Below are 13,673 nucleotides of genomic sequence, written 5' to 3' on the forward strand. Positions count from 1 at the left end.
CAGAGATTGCATGGTGGGACAGGCAAGGGAAAACTGTATCTGAGAGGGGTCACGTGAGGGGATCTCCTCCCAACAAGCCATATTTAACTAGGGCACACCAGTGCCCTGACCTGGGTACATAGGAAGCAGAAACCTGACATACAGCGAGCAGAAGACACAGGCACAGGATTTTACTTATTTATTTTGCCTTTTTTGGTCGTGCACCCACACATTTTATCAGGAGCTATGTCTGCCATCTGCCATGTAAGCTGCACCTCCAGTTCACCAGAACAAACAGTTCACCAGTTCTCTTTCAACTCCAGTGTCTTCCCTGTGACACTGAGAACAATAATAACATTCCAGGATAGGAGAAGAGAATCACTTGGTAACTTTGTAATAAATGAACCAGGATGTTCTATGGTGGTGATGAGGGAGCTGACCAAAGGGGAAACAGTAGTCAGTGGAAAACTATGTTTTGAATGAGACCAAAGCAGGAAGTGTCTGGCAGGATAGATTTTTCTTTTTTTGGTACACAAATGTAGTCTTTTCTAATAGAACTGAATTTTAAATTTAAAGGAAAGCTTCTTCCCCCTTCTATTAATGAATGCATATGTAAATCTATTTTTCTTACCTGGAGGCAAAATATAATAAAAAATCAAAGAGAAGGGGAAGTTTTGAGTACCACAATTTTTCTTACTCATAAAACTAGATTCCCTTGAAAATACTATTCTCTTCAAATCGTAATTTAGAGCTGCAGTATGATGTATTTCATGCTGCTAAGTGGGGTAATCTTACTCAGCTTTGTGCATGGAGTATATTTATTCAATAAATGAAAATATCTACCTCTATAGCTCTTAAAAACTGGTGTTTTGTGTTTATCCATTTACTTAGGACTTCTGAAATGTCTTTGGAGGAAGTTTTGTGAATTACTTGAAATTTTTTTACAGCAGTGTCGAAGGCCTGAGAAATACTGTGAGGTTTGGCTGGTGACACCTGGTGGTTAAACATGATAATTATACACAACATGTAGCACAGGCTTTACTACAAGCCACAGAAGCGCCTTGTATTGGTCTGTTCTCACACTGCTAATGAAAACATACCCAAGACTGGGTAATTTATAAAGAAAAAGAGAGTTAATGGACTCACAGATCCACATGGTTGGGGACCCCTCACAATCATGGCAGAAGGTGAAGGAGGAACAAAGTCACGTCTTACATGGCAGCAGGCAAGAGAGCATGCGCAGGGCAACCACTTTATAAAACCATCAGATCGCATGAGACTTATTCATTATCCCAAGAACAGCATGGGAAATCCCGCCCCCATGATACAATTACCTCCCACCACGTCCCTCCCATGACAGGGAGAATATGGGAGCTACAATTCAAGATGAGATTTGGCCGGAGACACAGCCAAACCATATCAGTTCTCTATCAATCAGAGTTCCTGGTTGTAAGTAACCAAAACAAACCTTGCTTACTTGAGCAGAAAGGTGGTGTCCCATGAGGACAACGCCTCCACTTAACAGTAACATTATGGGCATCAGGTTCAGGTTCTGGATACCCCAGCTTGCTGCTCCTTGACACTGGAATTTATGTCACCACTGGCAATGTCACCTCAGCCTCCTTGAATCTCAATATCCCAATTCAAAGCCTAGATTAGGATGTATCTAATTGGGCTGACCACAGTCATAGACCAATACCAAACCTGCAAGGAAGGCTGGGACATTTTGGCTTATTTAATGAAATATGGGCTTTGCCTTCCAAGATACTTATGGTGCAGAATTAACTACTGAGGAAAGGGGTCTGTATTCTGAGCGCACAGACAAAGGACAAATGTCTCCTAGACACCTTAATCTCACTATGCATCAGGCATAACCACAATGCATTTTCATCTTAATGACACACAAGACTGCAAATGTTTTATGCCATCAAACCCTTTGATGAGCTTTTACAAAAATAATTTCATAGTAGTTTTACAAAGAGATGACTAAAAAATAACTTGACAAAGTAGCCACTATCGTCTTCCCTCTTCTACTATCCAAACACCTACCTATCTTCTCTTTCTCTCTCTCTCTTTTTTTTTTTTTTTTGAGACTGAGTCTTGCTCTGTTGCCAGGCTGGAGGGGCAGTGGTGTGATCTCGGTTCACTGCAACCTCCACCTCCCAGGTTGAAGCAATTCTCCTGCCTCAGCCTCCTGAGTAGCTGGGACTACAGGCATGTGCCACCACGCCAAGCTAATTTTTGTATTTTTGGTAGAGATGGGGTTTCACCATGTTGGCCAGGATGGTCTTGATCTCTTGACCTTGTGATCCGCCCACCTCGGCCTCCCAAAGTGCTGGGATTATAGGCGTGAGCCACCCTACCTCGCCCTATCTTCTCTTTCAACTCCAGTGTCTTCCCTGAGACATTCTGTTACACCAGGGGTTTGGTCTAGGTCCTGTTGCTTGCTGCATAGAAAGCCAATCACTGAGTCAAGGAGTATTGCTGGGGAGGAAGGCCTTATTTGGTTGCTGCAGCCAAGGAGAATAAAAGATCAGTCTGGAATCCATCTCCCCAAGCAACTAAAATTTGGGGTCTATAAAGTAGGGAAGAAAAGTAACTATGTGTGGGAAAACAGGAATTAAGGAGGGGTAAGAAAGAGGAGTTGGTCAACAGGCAAGTGGTCAGTTAGGCAATCATGATGAGTGAGGCGTCTGGTGTCTCATTGTTTAGATGTGATAATCTGGTAAGTTTCAGTTCCTTGAAACATTCTGGTAGGCTTGATGGTTGGTTTACCGAGAAAGGAACCCAGATAAGACAAATGTAACTTTCTTAAGTTTTACCCTGGGAGGGTCAATTTCCAAGTTTATTCAAAAGAAACCCAAAACATCTATTCTTTGGGACAGTTGGGCTGGTTTTAATTTCTTGCCACTCAATCACTTTCCTTTCCATTCCTACCTACTGCTTACTCACAGAAGTAATTGCTCCAATAAATTATCATGTAGTACTTGTTATGTATTTTTATTATTTAAATTTTACGTCACCTTGCCTTCCATATAAAGTGACATCAGGCAAGCTTTTTCATCTCTCTAAGCCTCAGTTTCCCCATTTGTAAAATGGAAATGTAATTATAAGCCTTATGTAGTTATTACAAGTTTTAAAAAAATAAATATTTACAAAGCACTTAAGCACAATGCTTGGGATTTGATGAGTTTTCCAAAATGATGGTGAATATTATTTCACATCTTTATCTGATCATGAACTCCTTAAAGGCAAGGACTATATCTTATTCATTTTGTTTTCTGGACATAGGGTCTGGTGCTCCATGAATGTTTGTTGAATTGCATTTCCTGCCCCTGAATAGAAGCTAGGTCTCTACATACGCTTCTATATCTCCATTTATTTATAGGCCTCTTTGAGACCTTTAAGTGATACACTTTACAAATAGACATATATAATAATAATATCTATTTATTATTTGAGTCTTTTTCCTCAAAACTATGACTAACAGAAAATTAAATCTCTCCACAGGTCTTCTAGAGTGCACTAAAGCAGAAGATAACATAAGATTTTTATCTTACCATGAAAGTATTATCTGAAGGACATTTAAGGCTTTGTGTTGTTCAACCAGTACATCTCACTTCATGGCTCCTTATATTTTTTATTCTAAAGTCTATCTCTTGTCTAAAACCTGCTCAACTTCCAATTTATCAAAGGAAACCTTTTATAGCTGCTTGGAATGCTCCAACAGATCAGTGTTTGATAAAATATAATTTAAGACTAAATTTGAAAATGTTTCCTGTGATTGGAAGCCCACTGGCCAAGGCCAGGGGGCAAAATGTCACTATATTTTATGTCAACAGATTGGGATACTATCCGTGGTATACGTCACAAGGGGTCCCCATTAATGGGGGTCTCCCACAGAACATAAGTTTACAAGTACATCTGGAAAAAGCTGACCAAGATATTAATTATTACATCCCTTCTGAAGATTTCAGTGGACTCGCTGTTATAGATTGGGAATATTGGCGACCACAGTGGGCTCGGAACTGGAACGCAAAAGATGTTTACAGACAGAAGTCAAGAAAGCTTATTTCCGATATGGGAAGGAATGTGTCAGCTACCGACATTGAATATTTAGCTAAAGTGACCTTTGAAGAAAGTGCAAAAGCTTTCATGAAGGAAACCATCAAATTGGGAATTAAGAGCCGACCCAAAGGCCTTTGGGGTTATTATTTATATCCTGATTGCCACAATTATAACGTTTATGCCCCAAACTACACCGGGTCATGCCCAGAAGAGGAAGTCTTGAGGAACAATGAGCTCTCTTGGCTCTGGAACAGCAGTGCTGCTTTATATCCTTCTATCGGTGTCTGGAAATCCCTTGGAGACAGTGAAAACATTTTGCGCTTCTCCAAATTTCGGGTGCATGAATCCATGAGGATCTCCACCATGACATCTCATGATTATGCTCTGCCTGTATTTGTCTACACAAGGCTAGGGTACAGAGATGAACCTTTATTTTTCCTTTCTAAGGTAAGAAGCTTCTTGTCCAATGGTGGGGGATTTCCTCCTTATCTCTAAAAGGACATTTCTTTGTTAATTATGTTCTTTGAAGAATTGATTTCAATTAATGGTCTGTTATATAGGAGCATAATCCTTCCTTGACTAGTCATGCGTTTAGACTCTTCATTTATGGAAACTGAATTTTGATTATCTTATTCATTATTATTCTCTTAAGGAACAAAGTAAGGTGAGAAAGGGTTAAAGTAGATACCAGCAACGACTACATTTCCTGCATACCAACTTTAACTGTACTCACTTACAATCGGGCATTTTGGAAGGTTATTGAAATGATCGGCAGTGAGCAGGTTAGACAATCAAAAAGGATGTTTTGAAATGGAGTGTTTGCTCATACATGTGGAAGCAGAATCGTCTAGCCAATGAAACAAAAAATTCTAGGGAAAGTAGTGGGTATTTTAATCTTTGTTTTGTTTTGTTTTGTTTTCTTCAAGATGGAGTTTTTTGCTCTTGTCACCTAGGCTGGAGTGTAATGATGCAATCTCGGCTCACTGCAACCCCCACCTCCTGGGTTCAAGCGATTCTCCTGCCTCAGCCTCCCAAGTAGCTGGGTTTACAGGTGCCCACCACCACCCCTCCACCAGCTAATTTTTGTACTTTTAGTAAAGATGGGGTTTCACCATGTTGGACAGGCTGGCCTTGAATTCCTGACCTCAGGTGATCCACCCGCCTCAGCCTCCTAAAGTGCTGAGATTACAGGCATGAGCCACCGTGCCCAGCCTAATCTTTGGATTTGGATAATCTTGTGTAACCTTCCTACACTGAGAAGACTGGGGACTTGTGGAGGGCTTCACGTGTGTGATGCAGTGATGTTTTAAGATATTGCTGGATGCCAGTGGTTTAATATATTTTAACAGAGGCATTTTTCCTTTCTCCACCATTACAAATTTCAACTCACCAATATCTGTTAAAGACGTTCCGAGTTCTAGGCATCCTAAGGCGGAGGCATAGAAAACACCCAGGTGAGGGCTCTACAGTGACCAGGTATCTTTAGAACATAAATGGAGTGTATTTATCAGAGGGAGAAATGATGGATATGTATGAAATATGGCAAATACCATACTTCTGACATCATTCATGAGGTGAAGTAGGAAGGAAAAAAAGTCTCTGTTGTGAACTTCTATTCATACCACCCAGAAAAATCAGTGAAAAATAATTGACTGAAGAATAATAGGAAGTCAGTACTGTCTGAAAGATTTTAAAAAGTTACCTAGGCCGGGTGCAGTGGCTCACTCCTGTAATCCCAGCACTTTGGGAAGCTGAGGCAGGTGGATCACGAAGTCAGGAGTTTAAGACCAGCCTGGCCAAGATAGTGAAACCTCATCTCTACTAAAAATACAAAAATTAGCCAGGCGTGGTGGCGGGTGCCTGTAATCCCAGCTACTCAGGAGTCTGAGGAGAGAATTGCTTGAACCCAGGAGGCAGAGGTCGCAGTGAGCCGAGATTGCGTGCGCTACTGCACTCCAGCCTGGCCGACAGAGCAAAACTCCATTTCAAAAAAAAAAAAAAAAGAAAGTTACCTAAATCTTTACAAAATAATCTTGACTCTGGAATGGAATCAAAATTTAAATACCAGGTTTTTTTGTAAAACGTCTTTTCTATATTTGACTCAACAAAGTTCCTTTCTTTAGTGATAATAAGTTGACTTTTGGAAGAAACAATAAACTCTAAGGGACAAAATGTTCATTTCAAAAGATGAATTTAGACTACTGGGACATTCTGCACATTCTGTGAACCTGGTATAAGCTTCTTTTTCTAGTAGCTATAGCCACGGAAATGCTTTCTTTCCTCTCAGGAAGAAAGGAGCAACAGTTTGGGTTTCATCTCATTCTGCACTCTTTTTTTCTGAGTGGCAAGCTATTTCCAAGTGTTTTAAACTATAAGTGTACCCACCATTGTACCCTATTGACTTTAAAAATCTGCCCATAATTTTTTTTTTTTAGATGGAGTTTCCCTCTGTCGCCCAGGCTGGAGTGCAGTGGCGTGATCTCTGCTCACTGTGACCTCCGCCTCCCAGGTTCAAGTGATTCTCCTGCCTCAGCCTCCGAGTAGCTGGGGTTACATGCATGCGCCGCCATGCCCAGCTAATTTTTGTGTTTTTAGTAGAGACGGGGTTTTGCCCTGTTGGCCAGGCTGGTTTCGAACTCCTGACCTCAAGAGATCCACCCGCCTTGGCCTCCCAGAGTGCTGAGATTTTAGGCGTGAGCCACTGTGCCCGGCCCCGCCCATAATTTTTTAAAAGCCTGATATTCATTTGTACCAAACTCTTAATGACCATTAATGGCTTCCATTTCTGATTTTCCCAACAGTATCTGAATTTTAGAATGCACACACACATACAGTTAAGATTACAAAAAAGATTCACTGGTAAGTAGCAAATCTCTTAACCTCCCTGGACTTAGTGTCTTAGTGTCTTCATGTACAAAATGGGACAATATTACCTGCCCTACTGACCTAGCAAAAGTATGATGTAAATCAAATGAGAACATGCGTATGAAAACTTCAAGCTCTACAGAAACCTATGTGATATGGCTATTACTTTTTTAACAGCCATCAAAGCCTTAAACTTAAACATGGGATATTTAAGAGTGGAATCTCAGGCAATACCTATAGCGTGGGAAATATAGAGGTGGTCAAACCTCATTTCACAGAGAAGATTGCCTGTATTATTTACATATAAATGCAACCTAGACATAACCTGATGCTGTGCTTTTAAAACATTTATTATTTATTATTAGTTTTTCATTTTTATACATTTAGGGGGTGCAAGTGCAGTTTTGTTACATGGATATGTTGAGTAGTGGTGAATTCTGGGCCCATCACCTGAAAAGTATACATTTTACCCAACAGGTCATTTCTTATCCCTCACTCCCCTCCCACCCTTGCACCTTTTGGAGTCTCCAACGTCTATTATTGCACTCTGTATGTCCATATATACCCATCGTTTAGCTCCTACTTATCAGTAAAAACATGTGATATTTTACTTTCTGTTTCTGAGTTATTTCACTTAAGATAATGGCCTCCTGTTCCATCTGTGAGATGTGCTTTTAAAAATTAACAACAGGAGTTTCCTTGCCTATAGATTTAAAGATATTTATTCTTGTCATTAATTCATGCTGTCTCTGGTAAGGCACAGAGGCAGCTCATTAGTAATGCTCCAGCTCCCCACAGTGGGCACCTTGCTTACATGCACTCTGGTAAGCATTAGGGACTGACACCGAAGTGTTGAGTGAATCCCCTGAGTAGCCCTACCCTCTGCTTCTGAAACCTTGATTCAGGTCCAAGGATCATGTGTAGGTGCAAAGCACCCTGTGCCACACTGGGACCTGGGAGGCTCATTTTCAGTACATCTACTTTGTTCCTTTCTTTTTCTGTAATGTGACAGCACCACCGTGGCTCAAGCTTTTGGGTGGTCCCATTCTGTTCCCAGAGGCACTTTATCTGTGACTTTCCTAGCTGGGTAGTGCCCTTGCTTTTCTGATCCCCAAAACATAGCTGCTTTGTGATTCATTCAGCACTCTGCTGTCTGTGAGGTGACAGTGGACTAATTTGTTGAGAAACGATTTGAAAACTAATTTGGAAGAAACTGACAGCAACCTCAGAAGGTTTTCTCAGAAGGCTTTCACCAGAAACATCTGCCGCTTACATACTTAACTATAGGTCAATAACCTATAAAAATAAAATGTAAATGTTATGTCCTTATTCTCCTTTAATGACAATGCCTTCGTCAAAAGGAGAGCTGTTGGGGATTTCTGCCTTGATCACACCATGTGATTATATGACACCATTTTCAGGGAAGTTTCAAAGTGAGCGGAGTGAGGAGTTCTGCTCCCTTATGTCTTTGCCCAAAGAGGGAGTGGACACAGACTCAGCAGAGTCTGCAGTCTTGGTACTGCAGGGATGGTTCCTCCTCTGTCCTGTTCATCATGCCATTGACAATTTTCAGAATCCTTTCATTTATACTATCTCATTTGAGCCTCTCAAAACCTCCTCTCCTTCCTGTCATGTCAGCTATGACCTGTTCAGCAGATATTATAATCATAGGGAATGAAAATGGATGTTAACCTGAAAGGGAAATTAGTTTAAACCAAAATCTCTTTCCTTGTTGAAAGTCACAAGACAATTGCCCAGAAAAAAAAAAAAAAAACTGTAAAAACTGATATTGTAAAACCTTTAATTTTAGTGTTAGACAATAAAAGTGTCAGATAAAGAGATTTAGCTCTCAAGTATTAAGTGCCCAATGGCAAAATAGCATTTACAGTTCTGCTTTTATTTTCCACCAAATCACCTAATAACATTTTCTAGCATTTAATTGGTAGAAATTCACTCTTAGAGTAAAAGGTGAATGCTTAGTATCCTAAAGAGTGGGGGAATGTGTTATAATTTAATAAACTAGGAAACCAACTACATACATTCAAATCTTAATTTGCTCCAGAAAACGGCCTAGATCCATGTTAATCTTTAAACACTAAAACAATAACCCTTTAAGATTATAAAAGCAAAATTCTCTCTGCTAAAACCTTACCTTTGTCTATCTTAACCATATTGCAGAAAATTCCAGCGACTTTACCATGACTGGATGAGTCATAAATAAAGCCCATTAGGTCAGGTACTTAGAAATTAAACACACATAATTTCAGGGACAAATATAAAAGCTGGACCAAATCAGAGCCTGCAAGCCCTTAACGTTGCTTCTTTGCCTGGCCTTGGAATTGAAATGATATAAACCCATCCAAATAACTGTGGGGATGAAGTGTCACTGGGGCATGTTGCAAAATGGAATAGGAACCTGGTTAACAGGATTGCATTTGGAGAAGGAAAACTTTTGGATTCTCTTTCCAGGGCACATACATATAACCTGGTATGAGGGTATGTGCCCCTGATTTATTTCAATTAAATAATTTCTGATAACCATTTACAGCCTCATTGTCTTCAATATAATATCCTGCATGGCAAAATATGTTTTTCTTTAAAAATATTTATATGTTTTGATTACAGAGTGTGATTTTTGAGCATTGGTTTATTCAGCATTTGTGCCACTCTAAGAAAATAGAAAATAGTATCTAAGGAGTATATGAGCTCAGTACCAGCCCTATCATACTGAACTCAGACTCTAATCCTAATCCCTGGTGGGTTTTTTGTTTTTTGTTTTTGAGGCAGAGTCTCGCCCTGCCATCCAGGCTGGAGTGCAATGGCACGATCTTGGCTCACTGCAACCTCCACCTCCTGGGTTCAAACGATTCTCCTGCCTCAGCCTCCGAGTAGCTGGGATTATAGGCTCCCACCAGCACGCCTGGCTAATTTTTTTTTTGTATTTTTAGTAGAGACGGGGTTTCACCATGTTGACCAGGCTGGTCTCAAACTCTTGACCGCCTCGGCCTCCCAAAGTGCTGGGATTGCAGGCGTAAGCCACCGCGCCCGGCCCCTGGTGGGTTGTTTTACGTTCAAATTAATAATGAACTCTACTGTCTTCAATCTAGCAAGATCTAGTCAGCACCATAGGAGAAAGTGCTGCCTTGGGAGCTGCAGGCATTGTTATTTGGGGAGACATGAATTTAACTTCATCCAAGGTAAGTCAGTATCTTGAAGGTATATTTAATGTTTTTTATTAAAAGTATTTCTCTGCTTTCTTGGAGAGCTTACTCTAATAAAGCTCTCATGACCTGCATAGCAAACCAGCTTTAGAATAAATATTCCAAATCAGGGCCTGATACTTAGAAAAGGCTAAAAAATATTGTGAACTTTTATAAAGATAGTAATCATAACACTGACATTTGATGAATATTTATGATGCACTAAGGTTTTGCTAAGAGATTTTTTGAGTTGGATTTGCTCACTTACTGGTCATATGAGGTAGTGACTATCATCCTCATTTACAGATGATGAAACTAGAGGGAAACCAACTAGGTTAATAGCTATTTAGGATAGTTAGTGGTAGAGTTGGCATTAGCCACAGTTTGATGATGGACACCTTGCATTTAACGACTATAGAAAATGTGTTATATACTATTTTGAGAGGAAGAAACAGGTGGTAACTTTTTAATTCTCCACAATGAAGTTACTTTTTCTCTACAGAGAAATCAGCTGAAAATTAACAGCATTTAAAATAAGATTTATGGCTGGGAACGGGGGCTCACGCCTGTAATTCCTGCACTTTGGGAGGTGGGATCACTTCAGGCCAGCAGTTCGAGACCAGCCTGAGTGACATGGAGAAAGCCAGTCTCTACTAGAAATATAAAAATTAGGCGAGTGTGATGACACATGCCTGTAATCCCAGCTGCTCAGGAGGCTGAGGCAGGAGAATGGCTTGAAGCTGGGAGGCAGAGATTGCAGTAAGTCAAGATGATACCATTGCACTCGAGCCTGGTTGAAAGAGTGAGACTCCATCTCAAAAAAAAAGAAAAAAAAAAAGATTTATATGGCTCTTCAAATTTCTCTCAGCTGAGATTTTTATTTTTATTTTTTATTCCAGGAAAGATTCCTAGTTTTCCCCAATCCACATTAATCACAATCTCTTCCATATTTCCAGATGTGGTTTGTTTATGTTTCTATAGTGTAACGCATTTTACCTTGAATACTGGTACCCTTGATACTTTTTGCTAAATTGAATTTTTTGGCAAGTCCATGATGATCTGATATTATTCTTAGAATTTCACAGTCTCAATTTGTTGCTACTGAGATAGTGTTCATGAAACTGTTTATGCCTATGCCCACATATGAGAATTAGGTAGAAACTGAGAGGATTAATTCCTGACTTTCCAGGTGTGATATTTCCACCCCAGCCCCTTGATGGCTCATCAGAAAAGCTTCATCAGGAAGGTGGGTGCACACAGGTGGCCTCTGTTTAGAACACATAATAGGAACCATATACACAAAAGTTACTTAGCCATACAGGCTTTTCTGTGTTTGAATTGTATTAGAAGTACAGGACCCAGGACAGTTGATGGAAATTAACAGGAAAATCCAGAAGGCTATAATACTTGGTAGAATGGTGGAATAAGATGATTTGACAATAAATGACGGACTATGATTCAGGCTCTAACACAACCCTGGAAGGCCCCACATACCTGAATGGTAGCCTGGGGGCAGCAGTTCTGGTACATTCCTAATTTGGGTTTGTTCCTTTTCCTTTTATACCCATTAACTTGGGAGCTAGAAGGAAGAAAAAAATAATGTAAATGGAGAAAAGCAAGGTCTCATGTGCTGATTCTGGGGGCCATTTGCAAGTTCAGTTGCTTAGCCTGACTGTAACATAGTATCCATCTCCTGCCCCTCAGACCTCTTCCCTTTCTGATTTGGGACCCTTGTTATAGTGCCCAGGAGCCTACAAGTTCAACAACTGGAACCAAGCCATTATGTTTTAATCAAGACCAAAAATCTGAGACATTAGAAGTTCTAATTCTATCAGTACCAGCGAGAAACACTAAAATCGATTTCTTTCTACATTTCTACCAGGGAGAAACACTAAAATCGATTTCTTCCTACATTTCTAGGCCAACTGTACAAAGGTGAAGCAGTTTGTGAGTTCTGATTTAGGGAGCTACATAGCCAATGTGACCAGAGCTGCTGAGGTATGCAGCCTTCACCTCTGCAGGAACAATGGGAGGTGCATAAGGAAGATGTGGAACGCACCCAGTTACCTTCACTTGAACCCCGCAAGTTACCACATAGAGGCCTCTGAGGACGGGGAATTTACTGTAAAAGGAAAAGCATCTGATACAGACCTGGCAATGATGGCAGATACATTTTCCTGTCATTGTTATCAGGGATATGAAGGAGCTGATTGCAGAGAAATAAAGACGGCTGATGGCTGCTCTGGGGTTTCCCCTTCTCCTAGTTCACTAATGACACTTTATCTACTGCTTTTAGCAAGTTATCAAAGCATTCAGTTGTGAGATAATTGAGTTTAAAGGGAATTGTGTGGCCTCTAGCCTAGTCATTTAAAGAAGGGTGTAACTTACGACAATTTTTTTCTCTTATGAATTCTATTAAGAGGTATTATAAGTAGACATTATGTATGTCACTTAGCATAAACAGAAACATGCTATTTTATTTGCCTCCAATCTGGCTAGGAAACCAGATCTGGAGTAAAGTCAATGTACACTTCCTCCTTATTGGAATATTTAAGTTGCTTTAAAACTAGTATAATTTAGTCTTTACATGAATGTACACACATAAAATTATACATGAAAATATTAAATTATTCATTTCAAAGTCTGTTTTTTCAAGTTGGAAATTTATTTAAGGACACATTACTAAGTAATCATCTGATGTAACAGAAGGGGTCACCTGGTCAACTGGTCCACTGAAGAGGACTAAATGTAGTTTCTATTCTAGCCACGGGTTCACACTAGGTTTCTGTTTCCCACCTGGACTTACTGAGTGCAGAACCATTCCTGGCATGGCTTCTCATGAGGGGCCGAAGACTGAGGTAAGGGGGAGCCATTCCCAACTTGCAAAGCACCAATTCTAAGATGGCACTTCGAGTCCTTCCTTCACAGACCCTGGCAGTCTGAATACTGTGAAGGCTTTGGGATAATATTCATGCTTACCTACGCTGACACTGCTGTAGATCTGGAAGCTGGAGCCATATTAGTAAAAATGCAGTTGGTGACTTTTGCAAGCAAAAATCATTATATAGAAAACATGACATTTAAGGGGTCCAAAAGTGCTATTGAAAAGGAGGCCTATGAGAAATGTTAGATATTTTTGCTTTCCCCTTTCCATATATGACTTTTGAATAGTGAATTTAGAGTCATTTTGAATCTAATTTGAATCATGGTTTCACTTAGTATCTGGTTGTGTGACCTTGGGAAAGTTACCTACAGTCCCCATTTTGTTATCTGAAATTTAGTAATATAACTCCTACCTCAATTAATTATTCTGTGGAGTAAATGGAATAACATAGCCCTTGCATACTTGGACTCTGCTGTTGGTCCTCAACTGAGTTTTTTTGTTTTTTTTTTTTTTGTAGTGATGGGTCTTGTTTTGTTATCCAGGCCAGTCTCAGACTTCCAGGCTCAAGAGATCCTGTTGCCTTAGCCTCCCAAAGTTCTGGGATTATAGGTGTGAACCACTGCACCCAGCCTCAACCAACTCTTGATTACCAAAGTAATGGGAAAGTGCAGGATAAA

The 13,673-nt window shown here is 40.1% G+C and overlaps 1 protein-coding gene across 2 annotated transcripts; it reads left to right on the forward strand.

The window, feature by feature from the left end:
• The first annotated feature begins 3,540 nt into the window (after positions 1-3,540).
• LOC116809665 (hyaluronidase-4) lies at positions 3,541-12,484 on the forward strand. Of its 2 annotated transcripts, none has more exons than XM_032753518.2 (3): positions 3,541-4,494; positions 10,020-10,109; positions 12,033-12,484. In XM_032753518.2, the coding sequence occupies exons 1-3, from the start codon at positions 3,541-3,543 to the stop codon at positions 12,432-12,434; spliced, it is 1,446 nt and encodes a 481-aa protein (XP_032609409.1). In that variant the 3' UTR covers positions 12,435-12,484. The 2 variants fall into 2 exon arrangements, with proteins under 2 accessions (XP_032609409.1, XP_058291722.1); XM_058435739.1 differs by lacking the exon at positions 12,033-12,484 and adding an exon at positions 11,302-11,359.
• The last annotated feature ends 1,189 nt before the right edge of the window (positions 12,485-13,673 follow it).

The sequence above is a fragment of the Hylobates moloch genome, unplaced genomic scaffold (genome assembly GCF_009828535.3).
Source record: "Hylobates moloch isolate HMO894 unplaced genomic scaffold, HMol_V3 SCAFFOLD_1, whole genome shotgun sequence".
Lineage (NCBI taxonomy): Eukaryota > Metazoa > Chordata > Mammalia > Primates > Hylobatidae > Hylobates > Hylobates moloch.